Source organism: Sus scrofa, chromosome 8 (assembly GCF_054392235.1).
Source record: "Sus scrofa isolate SSC_HxYL_T2T_F1_AM1 chromosome 8, Sscrofa_HxYL_maternal_Yorkshire_Landrace_v2.0, whole genome shotgun sequence".
In the NCBI taxonomy this organism is placed as follows: Eukaryota; Metazoa; Chordata; class Mammalia; order Artiodactyla; family Suidae; genus Sus; species Sus scrofa.
Genome location: NC_139390.1, coordinates 46,656,468 through 46,677,241, shown reverse-complemented (window position 1 = coordinate 46,677,241; position 20,774 = coordinate 46,656,468). Strand labels below are relative to the sequence as shown.

Below are 20,774 nucleotides of genomic sequence, written 5' to 3'. Positions count from 1 at the left end.
TGAAAGGAAAAATAATAAACTAAGGCAAAAATTATGTAGGTTCTGGTTGGCAAAATGTCCTATCTGTTGTGGTCAGTATGTTGTACTAGTCTTCGTCAACATACAGTTCTCCTCCTCTGAACACTTCCTGGAGCTGGAAGTGGCCATGGGAATAGCTCTAACCACTAAAGTGGATGCTGAAGTGGGCTGATCCTCATCATGGCTGGAGCACTTGACTGCTGGAGGGGCAACTAACTCCCTGGACTCGTCTTCACCCACCATGTTGATCTCGAATAAATAACTCATACAAATCAATGGTGAAACATACCAAGTTGGTAAATGAAAACTGGGTAAAAAAGACTGCCATAAATGATTTATGAAAAAAGAAACATAAACATATAATAAACAAGAAAATGTTTTTCATGTAACAAAAAGAATTTGTTAGTGACCAAATACATAAGGAAGTTTATAAAGAACAAAGATGCTGAGGTTCTGTGAGATTAGACTTTTCACAGACATTTGATAGGATTGTAGAATTTGGTACGGATTTCCTTAGTGTACATAGAAATACTTAACTAAATGCTTAACGGCTTTTTATCCAGTAATAATACTTCGGTCATCAGAAATGGGAAAATTACATATGCAGAAGACTTTCATTTGGAGAGATATTTTATAAAAGAAGGATTTTAAAAATATGCAAAAAATGGTTAGTTAAGCTAGGGGATAAATATCACAAAACCATGAAAATTAAGTTTACAAATGGCTTTACTGCCATCCAAAAATGTTTCAGGTTTGACATAAAGTAAAAAAGAACTCTGGTAAATACCAGCAACTGATTATTTCTTGGGCAAAATTAATGATGATTTTTACTTTATTGTGTGTTTTCCACCTTAATAATACTTTTATAATTAGCAAAATATTCTAATCAGAACTTCAGAAAGTTTTTATATTAGTTTTGGAGGAGTATTTAAATAAACATGTCCTGAATTAGACTCACCTGAGAAACATTATGATATATAAGTGCCTTGGAAAAAACTTAGAAACAAATAAAAATAAATGGAAACAGAGACAAATATGATTAAAGTGTGTTTTGAAATCTGAATTTGTCAAAGAAAATTAGAAATAAATAGTAAAGGAGGGAAGGATAAATTAGGAAGTTGGAATTAACACACTATTATACATAAAACAGATAGCTAACAAGGACCTACTGTATAGGCACAGAGAATTATATTCAATATTTTTTATTATCTATAAGGGAGAATAATCTGAAAAACAATGTGTATACTTATATGTGTGTGTGTGTGTCTGTGTGTCTGTGTAACTGAACTGCTGTGCTGTACACCTGAAACTTCACTGTGATGTACACATGAAACTAACACAAGATTGTAAATCAACTATAGGTCAATTAACAAAAAAGAAATCAAAAGCAAAAACAAGTAGATGGAAAGCTAACTTAAACTTTGAGGTTTTAAATCAAATCAAAATTTATTATGGCATATATTAATATCCATTTAGAAACAAGTGTAAGTATGGCAAAAAAAAAACAAAAAACAAAAATATAGAAGACATCCCTTGAAAGAGAATAGGGTCTGTGTTCCATGGAGTCTTTTCAAAAAATCTATCTGCTCAGCCGACTTTTGCCCCACTCCACCGTCCACTACAAGGCCAGAACTACATCGTGTATAACCGTTAGTGGTACATCAGCATCTTTAGTACAGTCCCATCAAATGGCTTTTTCTTACTTCCCTCTACCTTTAGAAGTGGAGTAAGAAATGAGATTAAGCCAATATTTGCAAAATATTTAATTTGTTTAAATTATTAGAATAAAAATGAACATTGCAGTTCCGCTGATATGATTTTTTTTTCATTTCCACCAAGGTAAAATTTTTTTGTTCACTAAAAGATATTAAGCCATAAACAGATGACTAGAGTTTAAAGAAACTTAATGCAACCCCTTTTCTAAAACTGTTTTCTTGAAAGTTAAAATCTTTCCATTTTAATGATCGTGGAAAGGCACTTCAGGGTCATACTAAGTTCAGAGTTCCACGAGATATACTTGTTAAAGATTTATGAATTCCCTGATGTTTGGCCAAAACTACACAGTGCCTGTCATACATCATAAGGTAAATTGAAAGCATTTATTGATGAAAATAACATATTAGTATTGTATTTAGTATTCCAGTTTAAATCAGATTTATACCATAAATAGCTTGATGTCTGGCTTTCGAGAGACTACATAACTAGTTTTTAAGAAAAATTGAGGATGAAACTACACATTAGTTAATAAAACCATGAGCATCTGAATCCCTTTACCGTTTTTTATTGCAAATGGATTATTGCAGCCTCTCATTTTACTATCCTATTTGTGAACGCATATGGATAGTTACACTGAGTTATCTTCAAAGTGACATTCAAAAACCAAGTAATAATCATAACCCATTACTTAAACCTTTATATAGGTAAAGATATACAGAAAACTAGCAGTCCATTTAAGTGATATTAGTGCTGTGATGCAAGCCAAAAACATAACAAAATCCTTTATTTATCCCTCCAGGCTCAGTGAATGTTAAGAGTCTGACATCTTCTTTATTGATCTGAGACCACAGTGACTCAGAAGCACAATTTATAGGAACAGCACTGCTCAGGAAATAAGTGTCTTGCAGAACTTACATTCCTTTGCCTGTAATAGAGTTTTAATCTTGTTTATTTCATTTTCTGTGTAAGTTCCCTGTTTGCTTTTAAATCCCTGACGAATGATTTACACAAGAAGAATATCTGATGGCATTTCAATTCAAGGAGGAAAAAATGGATTTTTTTAATATGCTGTGAAATTTGGCTAACCTTATAAAAAAAAAAAAGGAACTGTATCCCTACTTTAGTATTTATCCTAAATAAAACAGATCAAAGATTCATTCTGAATCATGAAACCAAAATTGGATGGGTATTAAATACAAGCATGAGCAGGTTTTTTTCTTTAAACTAACTTGAATGGAAAAAGTCTTTCTGAGCAAGGCACGAAAAATCCTGAAGTAATAAAACAAACAATTTCTAAATTTGACCAAAGAAAAATTGACTATGTACTCTTAAAAATTATGAACAGAAACCATGATTCTAAAAAGTCATGAACAGGTTCAAAGAAAAACACAACGTGGGTAAAATGGCAGCAATGCATGACAAGTACATGTTACTTTCATGTATGTTGTATCAATAAGTAATAAATAAACCCACAACCCAAGATAAAACTGGGCAAAGCTATGAACAGACATTTGAGCATGCATACATCACAAACACACACACACAGACATGCAAATAATCTGGTGAGAAATATTTAACTTCAGTCAAAACTTACTGTAAAATTAAGCAGTGAAATAGGAATAGCAAAGCTTTAAAATGTTTAATATTGCACATGAGAGCAGGTGAAAACAGACGTACCCCTACATTCTAGGTAGGTATATAAGTCGATATACATTTTCTGAACATTTAGCACAAATTTTAATGCAAAAATCCTTTGACCCAATTATTCCACTCATAGATATCTATTCTGCAAGTCCATTTGCACTCATTGTGAAAACAGACAGGAAAAGATTGATACATTCATCAACAAAAGATACTCTAAATAACAACAGAATACTGGCAGTAACTACAAAGAAAGAGAAAATTGCAGATAAAACAAGTCTTGGATTTATGTTAAGCAGAAAATTAAGGAAATACAGAAAGAACAGTGTGTCTGTGACACTTGCATTTCTGGAAACCACTGATGGTGATTATCTGAGAGAAGTGGAAATGAAGGAGAAAAGGCACAATATTTATTGTATACCTGTTTGTATTGTTTTAAAAATAACCATATGCATTCATTTTTGTATTATAGTTGATTTACAGTGTTGCGCAAATTCCTGCTGTATAGATAGCATAATGACCCAGTCATACATATATATATATACACCTTTTTTCTCATACTATCTTCCATCATGTTCTAATCCCAAGATATTAGATATAGTTCCCTATGCTATACAGCAGGACCTCATTGCTTATCCATTCTAAATGTAATAGTTTGCATCTACTAACCCTAGCCTCCTCCTTTGGCAACCACAAGTCTGTTCTCTATGTCCCTGAGTCTCTTCCTCTTTTATAGATAGGTCCACTTGTGCCCTGTTTTAGATTCCACATGTAAGTGATACCATATGGTATTTATGTTAACTATTTACATCCTGATGTTTAAACCCTAAAATATAAACCCTAAGAAACCAAATCCTAATTTTTGCAGATTTTAACTTTTAAATCATACACAATCCTAATGCTATTGTTAACAAACATTTCAATTCTTTTATGTATTTTTATACGTTAAAACCGCATCAATTTTTTGACAAACAATATTTTGCCACCTAAAATGTTTAAACTGTTATAATAAAGGTTTAGATTATATAAAATCTGTTTTAACATTACAAGACGACTAGAAAGGTGTGAGTATCCTATAGATCACTCAAAAAAGCTACAGGCATTAATATTTTAAATACTTTATAAAACATTATTGTAAAATTTGCAACTTGTTTCTTCAGTGATAAACTAATACAGTATTTATAATAATTAAACAATATCGTCTCATCAAAGGAATTTATTTAAAGAACACACAGACTTAATTGAAGAACTTTTGACAGAGAAGCCAAAGTAAGGGAAAATCTTCCAAAATAAAATATAAATCATCTCCAAATGTGATTCAAAAATTAAAATTATTTTTGAAAGTTCTGCAATTAATATCACTGTTATTACCACTAGTTCCTCATTTAGCTGCCCCTGTCCTGAGTTATGTTTCTACAATATTTTTTTAGCCTCTTTGCTTCTATTTTCTATGCTGAAAACTCCATCTTGCCCTGCTTTACTTTACCCCATCTTCCTGCTTGAAAAACAGTCACAGTGCTGGTAAATGACTTAAGCTTAAGAACAAAGACCTAAAGGTATAAGTTATTCATGGGGTCAGCTGAATGAGGACATAATGCGTTGGCTAGGAATGCCGGACCTGTGCAGATTGGCATGCCGTTTGTACAAGCATGGCATATCCTCTAAAGAATGAGGAAGATGAGCCTCATGGTTCCAAGGGGTTTAAGAGGGGTCGTTAGCAGAATATGCATTAGCAAGGAGAACCGAGGTGCAAACCTAGGCATGCTGGGTTGCTGCAGATAGGCACAAAGTCTGCAGAAGCACAATGGTGATATGTATTGATAGCTGAGGCCAAGCTTCCTCAAATGCTAATGATTGTTAAATGCCTAAAGCTCAGAATAAAAGCTTAATCCACTACCGGCTATGTGACTTTTAAAATAATTTTTAAAAAACCTATATCCTGCACCTACAACCCCCTCCTCACTTCATGTAATCCTAAAGTGCAATAAAAGCAGTGTGGTTTCTTGAGGTGGGAATCTTGGTCCCTGAGACCTTGAGTCCCCCAGTTCCCACCTTTAATTAAGATAAATGTCTCTGTGTCTTGTTTTATGTTAACTTTTTCCTTAAGTTTCACAGCACCCATTCTTCAGCCCTAACCTGCTGAGCTGGTCTCGGCATTCCCCATCTTTCAAAAATATATTCTAATTCACTATACAAGACAATGCTTTTTCAGCTTCTATCTCTTTTATGATTTCTTCATAGTTTTCGGAATTATCATTTCTGCTCTTAAGACATTTCTATTCAAATCTTTTCCTTTTTGCTTTTTTATTTTGGCTTTTTTTTTTTTTTTTGGCTTTTTATGGACATACCTGCAGCATATGGAAGTTCCCAGGATAGGGGTCAAATCAGAGCTGCAGCTGCCAGCCTATGCCACAGCCACAGCTATGTGAGATCTGAGTCTGCAACCTACAACAAAGCTCATGACAATGCTGGATCCTTAACCCACTGAGCAAGGTCAGGGATCAAACCCACGTCCTCATGGCTAATAGTTGGGTTCTTAATCTGCTGAGCCACAATGGGAATTCTCTTGATTCAAATCTTGCTTGTTCCAAGGTAATAGGATAACACTTATAAACAATCTAGAAATAATGGCTGTATTACACAATCTAAAATAATAATAAGATCATGTAGCTGACCTGGATTAACTATTTCCACTTTTGCCATTTAAAAAAAGTTCTGTATTCATGAATAATTTCCAATGCAGAAACCTCACCTTGTTCTTTGTTGCCTGAGACATTACCTAGGAGTTTGGCATTAAACAGGTATCTACAAAAAGTTTGATAAAAGAAAGAAGTGAATCATGTGACAGTTTTTGATGCATACAAGCAACATAGACAGAAGTGTTCTGAAGAAAAACATTTGACTTTTTCCCTATTTTTCTACTTCAGGCCCAAATACAAAGTCATCATTATAAGTTTATCTTGTAAATAAATGGATCTGCTTTAAAAGAGTAATTTCAACCCAAGTTCTTATCACACTACATTAAAGAGTTCCCATGCTGCTAGTCACTGAAACATGATGTAGCATCAGAATAAGGAAAGTCAACACAGAACGAGCTAGTGAATAGTTTATAAACTAAGAAAAGATTTAGCTCCTCCATGGGATTTCCTTATTTTTACTCATTATCAGTGATTACATCTCCTCAAAGAGCATTTCTCCATCCTCGGAGGGAAATTATCTCTGGACAAGAAGTCATTTGAAAAATTGTCCATTTCAAAACCTTTCTAAGAGAATAGGGACAGAGAGCCTCCCACGTTCCTGCTATGGAAGGAACTAATGAGGAAGGCGACAATGGGCCTCCTGACCAGCAATGAGATACAGACAATTGATCCACAGGGAAAAGTCACAAGGAGCCGTGCCATGTTTAATGTCACCCTACTCTCATTTTTACTTGTTCATGTACTTCTACCATGTACTGATGGTAGAAGTGGTAACTGAACACTATCAGATATTCACACATAATGCTAACCAGAATCTATATATATATTTTTTAACTCAAGCATGATTTTTCAGGGTTTTTTTTTTTTTTTTTTCCCTCTTTCTTTAAGGCTATACCTGCAGCATATGAAGTTCTGGGGCTAGGGATCAAATCAGAGCTGCAACTGCCAGCCTACACCACATCCATAGCAACACAGGATCTGAGCCATGTCTGTAACTTACAGATCTTCATGGCAATGCCAGACTTAACCCACTGAACACAGCCAGGGATTGAACCGGCATCCTCATGGACACCCTTTCATGTTCTTAACCCACTGAGCCACAACGAGAACTCCTGCTTTTTCAGTTCATAATGTTTATCTATTTACTAGAGGGGTTCTGGATCAAGAACATATTAAAACTCTTGTAAAATTCACCAGTATTCTGAAAATGATAACAGAATAAAACCCTAGTCTTTAGTGTTAGCTTGAATGGTTGAATTAAATAAGTTTATTCATTTGAAAATTACATAGAGAGCTAGGTTAGTTTCCTTAGCTACTGATCTTCCATTCATCTAAAAGCTCAGAGCTAAGTACATAATTAATTACTCAGGTAGATGGGAAATCATTGAAATTTGCATCATCAATCACTGTATTAGATAGAGCAACAATTATCATTTGAATCTGACATCATGAAGCATATATTATAATGACCTCCATTTTATAGAGGAGGAAACAGGTTTAGAAAGTTTAACTGACATATATAAAGTCACATAACTAGTCAATGTTGGAGCCATAATTTCAAACCACATCTGGCCATTTTAATATACTGGCTGCACTGCCCTCTGACTCTAGGGAAAAGTTCTGTTCCAGGAAGCAGAAGGTGTGTTTTCTAGGAGTTCCTCCGCAAATTTACAGTAGCTTCGAACAAGTCACTCAAATTTCTGTTTTCTCACCTGGAAACTGGTATAGGCATAATAATAATAATTCCATTTAGCCTGTAAACTTTACAGAGTCACACTGAAGAGCAAGCAGCTAGGAAAGTGTTTTAAAAAGATAAAAGTTCTACATAAATATAAAGCTATCATATAGATAAGCTCTTTGAAGGCAAGAATCTCCTTTATTTTTTCCTCCATTGCTCTGAGCACACTGTTCAGTTCAGAGTAAAAAGCTGAGGTACAGGAAAAGGATATTTGGATCACTTTTGACAAACTAATCAAGGCATTTATTTTCTCATTTAAATCCCCATTAATAAGGTCAGGCATGATGAGGAAATGGCCTCATCCTACAAAGAGGAAAAAAATCATGCTGTGTGTCATAAAGCTACTAATCATAGTCCAAGCTATATTTGCCTGATTCTAAAGCTTGTGTTTCTCTTGTCTGCTTTTCATTTAAATAAATGCAATCAATTAATTAGGTGAAATAAACCATGAGGAATCTATCATGTGCACAGTTAGATGATGTGTGGAGATATCTTAATTATGGGCTTGAAAGATCCACCAGGGATGAAAGAATTCCAAATTGTTCAACATCCTGATGTGAATTATATTGGACAAAGGGAAAAATGTAATACTGCTCAAGTTTCAGTATCTCAGCTTTTCAAAACCATGCTCATATTTTAGTGCACTAAATTTATCTTCAAGTGGCTTACGTGGCTTATTTTGTTAGTCTCTTCTTTGTCACCAAACAGTCCTTCCCTGGTACACAACAGCAGAAAAAAAATTTGACAAGAAACTAGAAATGTGTTTTTCTCTGTTCTCTACCTCTCACAGCAAGAGCTTATCAAACCCCCTCCTCCTACCAAAGATCCCAACACAGAAAGTGATAAAAGTCCACTGACATCCATGCACTTAGATGTGCCAAACACAGAATGGTTTATGCCTATCGTGTATCTTCCAAATAATCCTATAGTGTATGAGTCCCTTTTACAAAGGTGGAAATGGAACTACACTAAACAACTTGTTCAATGGCACCCATCTGATAGTGGGACCAGAACTGCATTCCAAGTTCAGACTCGAAACTAATGCTATTCTATGTCCCATGTCACCATGGCTCCAAACTACAAAGAATCAAAGATTTTTATTTTCATAGACTTGCATGTTTATCATTAAGATGACAATTCTTGACTCAATGTGCTCTGACATATAAATTTGAGAATTTATAGTGCTTCCCATCAAAAGACTAAAACTTTACTGCCCCTTGATATTCCCTCTGAATTGTTGCCTCTGTTCCTAAAATTTCTCCTCTAGATGTAAATCAGTAATAACACTGGAAACTAGTAAAAACAAGAACAGCAACAACAACAAAACTGGTAAAACAAATAAAGTTATAAATTGTGAAAGTGCTTGGGAATTATAAAGCTCAATATCTCCATTTCATACATAAACTAAAAAATAAGATTGAAATTTTTTAATTCTTCAAAAATGCAAGACAATGAGACACCAACATCAAATGCTTTCACTGACATGTGGAATCTGAAAAAAGGACAGACTGAACTTCTTTGCAGAACAGATGCTGACTGACAGACATTGAAAAACTTATGGTCTCCAGAGGAGACAGTTTGGGGGGTGAGGGAATGTGCTTGGGTTGTGGGATGGAAATCTTGTGAAATTGGATTGCAATGATCATTATATAACCACAGATGTGATAAATTCACTGAGTAATAAAAAAAAAAAACCGCAAGAGAAGACACAAATAAAGAAAAAAAAAAATCACACCCTAATTTGAAATGGATCTTTCAAGAAAATCTAGCAAAGCACACATTTTTCCTACCATCCCTGGAGATCAGCACTTCCAGAACTTTCTTTGCCAATCTAAGAGGAGGAGACACTTTTGTTTATAAAGGGTAGCCCTCCTCTCACTCTAGAACTGCAGAAATTACTTTTGCGGTAGCTGAGTCATTGAAAGCAGATAGTTCTTTTTAATATATGCAATTCAAATAAATAGCTTGCATAAATCTTCTGAAGAATATGTTTAAATGAGATGACAATATTCCCCAATTCGTTGACTAAACTGATCCCCCTACACCTTATAAATCCTTATTCGGATTGAAACTACTCAAGGTGTGTTCCACATTTCAGTCCCAAATTGTCCTATAATAATCTTTTGCACAATGTACTTTAAAGTCAAAAAAGTACATGTTGTTTGACAATCATCATTAATTTTGTTAAATATCCTTCTAAGACATGCTAATATATTTTAAAATATATCTAATTTTGTTAAAACTATTATCTAGATGTTGAGGAAGGAGAATAAGTCACCGCCAGATAACATAAACTAAAAGACAAATTTTTGTGTTCTGCTGATAAGTCCTATCAGCATTTATCAAACAGTCCTTAAGTTGCTACATCTCAGGAACCCCAAGGAGGAAATAAAGTTTCTTATTTTCTAGTAGCATGCTAAAAAATTACAAATATTTAGCTATGTTTTCCAAAACTTTTCAATAAACTTTTACCTCATAATTTTCAAGAATGACTTTTTTTTTTAACCAGCTTTTTTTTTTAACCAGCTCAGAAATTGGTGGTTTTGCCAATGAGGGATATACACTGTTTCTTTTCCTCCTTACCTCCCTCTGGAAGAAGTTAATAGTATCTATTTATCAAAAGTAATATTATGATAAGAATTCACTGTTTTATAGTAGCTCACTTCTAGTATAGAAAACTAACCATAAATGTGCAAACTAAGCAAACACAAGTCAATGAAAAGCTTAAACAAAAAGAAGAAAGAAAAATAATTCTCAGTTCCAAATTCCTACTCCCCTGCTTAGCACACCAAGTTACACAGCCTGAGTTTTTCCTCTGGGTCCACAGTTCCCCTCCCACACTTTAAGAAATTTTGCAATCTTCAGCAAAGAAAAATAACTATTTTTTTCCTTTTGGCCTGAAAATAATTATTTCAAAATGCTCATTCTATCCTTTTATTCTTGCATAAGTAAAAAAATATATATAATCACATTGCTGACATATTCTTACTGCAACGGATCAAACATTAATGCAAGGGAAATTGTAAAATAAATCCTAAATCTGAAAGAGAATGGTATTCTAAAGCAAAGCCTTAGTATCAGCTGCCAACGGTTTATAGGCTGAGAATACCTTTTCTTATATCAAATTATATACATGAGTTTCAATTAATTTTATGCTGAAGTTAGAAATGATTGACTAAGCCACAAAGGGATGAAGAACTAGGTAATAATTTACTATGTTTTAATAACAAACATAGAGCATTCTCAGTTTTTATAAACATGTTTCTGTAATTTCCATATGTATCACTGGATATTTATAAAGTTGAGACTAAAAATATTTGCATTAAAGGGGCATCTTCTGAGGTTTTCTGAAATTTGATCGGTGCAAGTATCAGAGCAGTATAAAGTAAGTGAATACTGTAGTATTTATATTTGATATTAATTTAGATTGTCAAAAGCTTTTTAGAAATATGATGTCCTATTCAAAGTATCATAGACAAATTAGAATTTAGGCACTTCTCGATTTAATCCAGTTTGTGCTCAAATTTTAAATGCTAAAATAATAGAAAAAGGGTAGCCATTAACATAACACATCCATAAATAAGCTAGAGAAAACTATAAAATAAAATTCTGAATAATAATCTAAATAGTAAAACTATGAGAGGCATATGTGGTGCCTTTGAGAAATGTCAAGAGAGATGAAAATTAAAACTATCTAAGAAAATATCTTCTTATAAATTACCTTCCTATAATGAACCCCCATCTCCCAAACCTATTTATGCTATTCATTTGAAAACTCTTATAAATGTCAAGACTTTGTATTTTAAATTGTCTTTAACCTTAAGCTACAGGTATTTTTGATTTGTAATTGTAATTATAGAATTACAACTTGTAATTACAGAATTTTATTTTTCATGTTGGTTAATGTATTTTTGAAAAAAATCATCCAAAATGCTTACTCCTGGAGTTCCCGTCATGGCACAGCAGAAATGAATCCGACTAGGAACCATGAGGTTGTGGGTTCAATCCCTGGCCTCACTCTGGGTTAAGGACCTGGCGTTGCCATGTGAGCTGTGGTGTAGATCCCAGACAAGGCTCAGATCTGGCATTGCTGTGGCTGTGGCATAGGCCAGCAGCTGTAGCTCTAATTAGACCCCTAGTTTGGGAAACTCCATAGGCACAGTGCAGCCCTAAAATGCAAAAAAAAAAAAAAAAACAAAAACAAAAAAAAAAAAACAAAACAAAAACTCACTCCTAATTACAAGTTAGGTTTTATTTTTCCTGAAGCAAATTATTAATAAAATAAAAACAGGACAAAGCTTAATTATTGAAAAACAATCCTAAAGAAACCGCTGACACAAAAAAAGGGAAAAAGGCATGCCAATTAAAGAATATCAAACCCACTAGTGCAAATATTAGAACAACTGGTCCATAAGAAGTTGTGTCTGTAAATTTCTCATTCCTAAATATGTCTAAGAGAAAGGAAATATTTCTGTAATTTAGTGCTTTTTAAAAATTTTGCTTTAAAAGAAATAAGAGAAAACTGTGGTATATGATATTCTGGGAAAGCAGGGTTGAGAGAGACTAAGGTGATTTTGTGGCTCTTCAAGGAATATGTGCGGTCAGTCATGTTTTGTGGAAAGTCCAGAACAAAAAGGGAAGCTGGGCACTCCCATAACCTTCAGGGCCCTGAGAATAAAGTCCTGTTTTCTAACCACTTGCATCACAGCTTTGCATCTTGCCGACAGCATTTACTTCGGCAAAGCATTTTAACGTAGAGCAATGTTGCTTCAGGGATAAAGACAGTAACTTTGAGCATATCTAACTTGTAGACGAAAATGAAAAATGTATCGCACCTCTATCTAAATAAAATCAGAGGCAGATACCAGGGAAACTGTTTCTTCTGAAATCCAAATGCAGAGTAAGAGCAAATTTCTGACTTTAAAATGTATAATTCTATAATAAGAAATTCTGCTCTACTAAGTCTGTTTAATAGAGAAATAATCATGAAGGATACAAAGTCAATAGGGGAAAGATCCTACCTTTGAGAAAGGCATGTTTACATTCTATCAATTAAAATTATCAAAAAATGACAAAATATTTTAAATTGAATAGTACCCCAAAAAAATAGATGTTAGAGTATCATATGACACCAGTGTTAAGAACTACCACGTTTATTTCCCAAATTAGTGAAGTCAGCTTAGAAAAAAAAATGTAGTGTTTGAAAATGTTTAAATTGTGAGTGGTTTTGAGATTTTAAACTTTGATTTTTAACAACTAATTTTCCTATCTTATTCATGGGGCATAGTCATTTAGGATATTTGGAAATTAGTTATTCCATTCATTAAGAGAAAACCTCAGAAATATTGAATGACAATTGCCATAATGAAAGAGTTAATATTTTAATGAAGTCTGGTGAATCCTCAGTAGAATTCAGTCAAAGAAGAAAGAAAATATAATTTATCCAGGATCCACTAACATCTCAGTAAAACACTTAAAATTTAAAACAAGATTTTTAGCTCTGTGTATTATATTCTCTACTCACTTAAAAAAAGAAAAAGAAAAGAAAAGAAAGATTTCTTTTTTTTTCCTCTTTTCTAGGGCCGCACCCGCAGCACATGGAGGTGCCCAGACTAGGGGGTCTAACTGGAGCTGGAGCTGCGGCCTAAGCCACAGCCACAGCAACACCAGATTCGAACCGTGCTGCAGCAACGCTGGATCCTTAACCCATTGAACAAGGCCAGGGATAGAACCTGCAACCACATGGTTCCTAGTCGGATTCGTTAACCGCTGAGCCATGACGGGTACTCCAGAAAGATCTATTTCAATTTAGGTTTATTTTCTGTAATAGCATTTGCCCTGAAGCTTTAGCACTTCCACTGACTTTTTTAAAAGAGGAAAAGGAGGAGGATAGTGGAAGAGCAGGGGAAAAACACCACGCTCTTTGAAAAGTCAATCATACAGCAGGGCATGCTGGAATAACTGGAAAACGACTGGTATTCTACCGCCTCCCTTAAAACTGGGCTCTGGGAAGTCTGAAAGTTTATGTGTTGTTGGACAAGATTCCAGGAGGACCTGGGCTCTGTCATGAATCAAAATGCTATTGTCCTAACGTCACAGTGCAATGATGCTACCACTTGAACAGTTTGATATGAAACGGAAACAGCCCATACCTCTTGAGTCAGCAGTTTGAGGCCTGTTAAGACCTCAAAAAGGAAGTGCATAGGAATAAACTCTTGTTACTCTTAAGCTACTATCATTTTGTACAGTAACTTTATTTTTTGTAGGGATTTTTATTTTTTCCTTTATAGTTGGTTAATAGTCATTTTATTTAAATACTCATTTTCTCATACCCTAGACTATTTCAACCAATGCTATTTTCTGATTTTCATTTAGCATAATGTCTTATTTTCTTGAAATTCTCTTATAATACATGAAGTATGAAAACTTAAATACCAAAAAAAATGCAATGAAAATTAATTATTCTCACACATAAAAAGCTATTTCATTCTTTGTAACCTTCAATTGATGATAGTTAAAGATTTACACCCCAGGTTATAAGGTATAGTGTTCTGGTACATTGTTCACGGTTTTATCCACAACACAAATCCTTTTGATTTTTCAACAGCATGTAAGTTGATTCTGGGTTTATGAAAATTCTGCATACATTAAAGGCTTTCATAATTACCTCACAAAATGGCAAAACATAATAGCCCAGCCAATCTATACCTAGGCATAATCTATATTTACAATACTATACATATATACAGGGTCAAATTCATACAAAGTGTCATAAAGGTTTAGCAAGCATCAATTAATTTGATGATCACAGATACACAATCTCAATAATTCATAACTAAAACTCAATGATAAGAAATACACCTTAAAAATAATACCTAAAAATCAAGGTTAAAAAGCTGAAAAAAAATACTCTTAGAATTCTCTTTCTTGCAAGAACATTTATAATCAATGCTGTCCCTAAATTTCTTTATGAATCAAATTCACAAGGATATTTAAATAATCTATTTTAAAAATAAAATTGAAAGCACTCTTTTTAAAAGGCACTGAGAATTATTTTTCAAACACACCATTTTAAGTGAATATCTTCCAAAAAGATGCTATTTATTTGTTTTTTCCAATTTCAAAAGGTATTCAGTGTGCGCAACAGCATTATGAAAGAACAATATTTTCTCCAACATCTCCATCTGCTGGCTTAGGAAAAAAGTAGACTCTTAACTGCTGTTTCTTTAAATTTAATATTTTTATAATCTATTTTTTATGAAATTGAAATATAAAATAATGAAATTATTTTTAAATAGATTAATAGCTATTTGCCAAAATCATTAATAAAAATGAATGGGAAATATTTTGAGGAGAACATTTAATATTTAATATTTTTTTCATTCAAAGCTCTATGTGATCAAATACTCATGTTCACAGCCCTTTTAAATTTTATTTCAAACGTTTTAGTACTAAGCAGAACATTAAAGTTTATTAAAATTTTTAAAATGCAAAAATATTTAGTAGGTTCCTAAAACTTGCTGTTGATTTTGTTCAACTATATAGAATATGTGGTGTATATACATATGCTAATATCAAATTAATTATTTTCACAAAAATGTTGAGTTACTGTCATTAATTGCTTTTGTAGAAGAATTACTAGAATGTCTTCACATCCTTAGACTAAACTTCTTAGACAAGACCCCAGAGGCCAGTGTACAGGGAAACCGTCCATGCCTCCGAGGATTTCAAACCTATTTAAAAGAGCATTTAGGGGAAAGGCTAGGAAAAAATGAATTACTGTGGGAACAGCATTCCTTTATTCTCTGACAACTAGAAGACACTCAGCAAATACTGAAGATGGGGGAGGGAGGAAGGAAGTCTTGGGGCCATCACTGATTCAACTGTTGAGTATCAGATACTGGTTTACTAGTTTTATGTATTTATTTTTATGGTTTTATGGATTTTTCTCATATCCACGTCCCCCCTTGGTGGGGAGGGGGTGGTGGGGGAAAAGAACCTTAGTAAGATTTCTAGGTAAGAAGAAAGAAGGAAGAAAAGAAGTCAGGGGCAGGGGGAGAAAATAAGAAGAAATTGGAAATCTGTCTTTATTTCTTCAGGTACCCATGGAAACAAATGGGAACAAGTAAGTACTTCCATTATCCTACTGTGACTGTGAGAGAGGATGTGGGAGGGAGTTCAAGTGCTTGCCCAGTTCAGAATAGAGTGACTTCGTTTCATTTCGTTTGCATAACCTTAAACCATTCAGTGGATCCTGCTGGATCCTTCAAGCAATGTAGCCCTCAGCATTTCCAAATTAGTCCCTCCCTCCATGTCAGGAATACAATTAAATTAGTAAACAAGTATCTTTTCTACTTTGAAATTATATTATTAAGGTTTACAACTCAGCTTTCTTAATATATGAATTTAACGCTATGGGGTTTTTCTGGTTTAACTAGAAGGACAGACAAGTTCCTTTAGGAACCCTTTCACAGTGAGTTAAGAAGAAAGTCGGTTTGCTTTCTGCTACCAACATATTTAACACTGCTGCTTCCATTTCATGTAGGAAAGCCATGGATTTCCCTGACTGAAAAGGCAAAGAAACAAAGACTAAACACAGGAGAAAAATCTTGCGCAGGATTTAAATGATCGAGACTTATCTTAACAAATTTGATACTAGAGATTTTCATTCATTTCTTGATTGTTGACTTTGTAATTATAGTTTATACAAGCATATCTCCCTCTCTCTCCCTCTCTCTCTCCCGCTGAAAAGTTAAACTAATTTTACATTTTCTATTGCTCTCAGTGGGGGAAAAAAAAAAAACAACTGAATAAAAAAAAAGAAGAGGGATACAAATAATCCATTTCATTTTGCAAGCTCTAGATTGTGAAATTCTCAAAGGAATAAAGAAATTGAGCCACAAAAATGTTAAATGATTTGTCTAGTGAATGAGTTAATGTCAATTCTAGAAAATTCTATTCACTAAGTCTCTCTTCTGTAACAGGGTCTCACTAGTTCTCTTCAGCAATCAGTAAGATTACTTATAACTCAAACTTGCATGGGCCCTGGTTCTGAATTCCCATACCAGAAACTTGAAAATGCATTCAGCTCCTTTGCTTTAGTGCTGTGCTGGAGTAATCCCTGGAGGAGTAATTTAGGGATTTGGAGACATGCAACTTTTAATTCCAGTTTCATTTTCTGAGAAAAACAAAAAATGCTGTGCAAAATGAAGGTTTGTTTTTTCTCAGAATCATGGTCAAACATATTAAATTCTGTGTGGGTTTTTATCTCTTGTTACATGGACATATTGATTCTGTGGAAATTCATAAAATTATATATGTGTTTAATATATGAACATTTTCTGTCAGCCTATCTTATTTCAATAAAATTTATATTAAGAAATCAATCTGTTCAAAAATATTAACACTGAAGATCCAAACTAGTCACCTAACCTAAACTAACCATAATATTTAGTCTTGACAAAGCTCCAGCACAATCATTCAGCATTTGGAATGAAGAAATTCTTATTTCATTCAATGTACATGTCTGCTCTGCTCCCAGCCAGGCCCTGGCATGATCTTCAACGGTAAGTGGTCTTCTCTGTCATTGACAATTTTCAAAAAGTATAGCTATCAATTACTTTCACCTTGTTTTTAAAATCTACATTCTTGCAATAATCATAGTCTTGTTTTAGGTTGCTTACTTTCCACAACATTTTCACCCAAGTATACAATTACTTACAGTCAGCTACTCAGCACAATTGGATGTCAAGCTCATAATTCAGAGAGAAAAAAAAAAAAAAAACTGGAAGCCTGATACCAAATCAAATGAATAATCTGAATCTGGTAAGTAAACAGGTCAAGTATAAGTGCCTTCAAAAATGAAACTACAATTGGCTTATTTGTATGTATACATATATACTAAATTTTTCCAAGATATTCCTATATTATTTTATGGAGATTTTTTAAAGCTGTAAATCCACTTCTCAGTCCTCTCTCTCTCCCTCTACCCCCTACCCCACCTTACCATCCACAGTTTCTTTTCTCACTTGGTATCAACATGTGAAGAAAACATACAGCACTGAGATCTATCAACAGTTGAATTCTAAGCATCTACTATGAACATAATAAGGACTCCTGGTCTATAAGTCAAAGATACTGTTTCATTTCTTCATTTGGTTGAAAGAAATTTCAAAATGAGCTGACAATATTCCTGATACTACAATCAAGCTAACCCATCGAATAAATGATTGAGGCTTAACATGGGGAAGTGGGATAGCAACCAGGTGTTGTCTAATGTGGGGACACTGCAGTTGGGGTTTTTCCTGTGGTAATTTTCCGCTAGCTTCTTACACTGTAGCCAGAGTGGGAGGTGAGCCATCTGCAAATCCTCCCCACCCCCACGAAATTGTCAGCTATGAAAGAAACACTGAGAACATCAAGTCAGAAAAGAGTCACCCCAACCCAGTCAGCAGGAAATGATGGCAGCTGTTGGCAGAGGGCAGGAGGGTCCAGCAGTGGCTGCACCGCCCACGCCCTCGCGGGTGGCAGTGCCTGGACCAGGACCAGCCAGCCTTTCCATTGAAATACTTGGAGACTTAATTTCTTGGATCCTATTACTTTGAAGCCTGGATGGAGCTTGGTGGCGTGTCTGCGAGCTCTGCGCGAGCGCTGCAACTAACAGGATAGCAGAGAAGAGTAAAATGGCTGATCGGCGACTTCTACAGATTCCAAACTCTGCGCATCCCACCGCTCTCAGGTCCTTTTCCTTCGGCTGCCTCTGCGGGAGCCCAGCGACCCGAGAACAAAGCGCTCTGGCCCATGGTGCCCAGGGCGCTATGCCCCTCAAGTGAAGCTGAAGCTCCCGGAGCGGCAAGGAAGGACCGCGCGCTCTCCATCCCCCGGGCTGCGTCAGACACGCCGCGCCCCTCGGTGGGCCTTATGTAACGGCCTCTAGCCAACTCCAGGACCAATGTGACAACTTGTCCAGTTTCGGCAGAGAATACTGAGCTCTCGGGGGTCTGCACAGTGACCCGGAGCCGGGCCTGAGGATTTAAACCCGTGGCCGTGAGATTTACCCAGCAGCCTGTAGGCGCGCTCCGGGGCACCGCGTGTTCCCCTTGGGCAGGGTGCCACCAGGCACGCAGGGGGTGGGGGCTTCTCTTGAGGACTGTGGCTAAGCCAGAACACCCAGAACGCTCCCGCTAAGGAAATCACCCCAGCTCCAATACCCCGTCCCCTCCCTAATGCGCACACTCTCCTTTGCTTTTCGCTTCCTCTTCACCCCCCCACCACCCCCAGACAGCAGGGGTTCCCGAGATCTCAGCCCCTTTCTCCGAAGCCGTCACATGCACGCGCGTATGCAGTCACTACGCCCGCACACTGACACACACACACACACACACACACACACACACACCAGTCCGCTTTCCGCGTGCGGCACCCCAAAGGGCATGAATATTCATTACTTACAAGCATTGGTGACTGCGAAGCTGTTGGCTACCTCCAAATTGTCGATGTGGGGTGTAAGTCTGAACTCTGAAGTGGAAAACTGAACCATCCCTACACGAAATGCACTGTATTCCTGATCGGCGCCCCTGGGAAACAGACCCCCTGCGAAGAACAAACACCAAGCAGGAGGACAGTGTTAGTGCCCGAGGGAGAAATGAGCAGAGCCCGCTAGCGCCTAACTGCCAGGAGTCCCTCATTCAAGCTAATAGGCCAAATAAACATATCCACGGACCCTGGCTGCCCGAGATGAGAGGGGGGATGGGGGCTGGGGGAGAACATCCAAAGGGTAGACCAGAGGTCAAGACACAGATGAGCCCTAAGGGCAAGGTGGTTGGCCTGAAATATTCTCGCTTCCTAATAATCTCCAGCTTCGCTTTCGGACCCCTAGAGAATCTGAACAAACAGGAAAATATTGCAAAGGCAGAATGAATAAAATCGGGGAGTCAGAAATGAGAAGACCTTTCCCATTACTGTATCAGAGGCACAGTCTTCTGCCTTCGCTTCATCCTAAGAGAAACGTGTATATTCGAGGCAGTTTAAATCTGGAAGGCAGTCAAGGTATGACATAAGTCTACATGACACGAATTAATTTGTCCACTCTGAACAAAGATTACCACAAAATTATGCACAATTCAAAAGGAGAATACAAAGGGTACCTACCTATCTGTATGCTGTTAGAAGAGACACCAAAAATCAGTCCCCATAAAACAGGAGAAAGGAGGACAGATATATGCATAATCTTTTGCATTTCCAAGAAAAGTAGATCATCCACAAAATACCCTTCTCTTTTTTTTTTTTTTTTTTTTTCCTCCTTTTCCTCCTCTTCCTTCTTTGGCCGTTCTCCTCGGCAAATTAGATCCTCTGCATTTTGAGACAGCAATTTAGCACCAAGCTGCTAAAAACCTGAAGTGGAGGCAGAAGAATTCCTATTTCCCAGGTCTGGCTGGTGGCTGCCGCCCTGCGCCCGGCCCCTGCTCCCGAAGTCCGGAGGACTGGCTAGATGCAGTTTCCAGGAGGCTGCCGCTGTGGTCCCAGTGCCTTGGAACACTCAGCACCCTCCCATGCACTCACACACTCACCCTCGCGCGCTTCTCCCTCTCCCCTTTCTCACACGCGCGCGCGCGCACACACACATACCACACACACGAGCGCGCGCGACACACAGAGAGGGGCAGGCGGTCCTCGGCGCGCGTGCGCGAGTCGCGGCAGGCGGCTGGCTCTCCCCGCTTCCCCCAGCGCACCGCGCGCCCCTCATCACCCATGCGTCGAGCGCGCGGGGCTTCGAGCGCAGCTCAGAGCCGAGCTGCTGCGGCCCCTGGGCGAGACCTCGGGTCTCGCGAGCTGTCGAGCCCACCGGAGCTTTGACTTTCAGCACCGCGGACAGCGCCCCACTCCTGCCGGAGCTACCTTTGTGCAGCCGCTGCAGCTGCCAGGGAGAAAGATGCTCCAGTCTGGACCAAATGCAGCAAAGC

General features: G+C 36.6%; 1 protein-coding gene across 5 annotated transcripts in view; it reads right to left on the bottom strand.

Moving 5' to 3' along the window:
- Positions 1-20,379, bottom strand: part of GRIA2 (glutamate ionotropic receptor AMPA type subunit 2) — a 169,182-nt gene extending 148,803 nt beyond the window's left edge. For all 5 annotated transcript variants that reach the window (XR_014812513.1, XM_084972125.1, XM_003482389.5 and 2 more), the window contains exons 1-2: positions 19,963-20,379; positions 19,264-19,404 (exon numbers count right to left, since the gene is read on the bottom strand). Coding sequence is in view for 4 of the 5 variants with exons in the window: in XM_084972125.1 (XP_084828251.1) it covers positions 19,264-19,404; positions 19,963-20,050 (229 nt within the window). In the remaining variant the exon portion in view is untranslated. The remainder of the gene's footprint in view (positions 1-19,263; positions 19,405-19,962) is intronic.
- Positions 20,380-20,774: the final 395 nt, after the last annotated feature.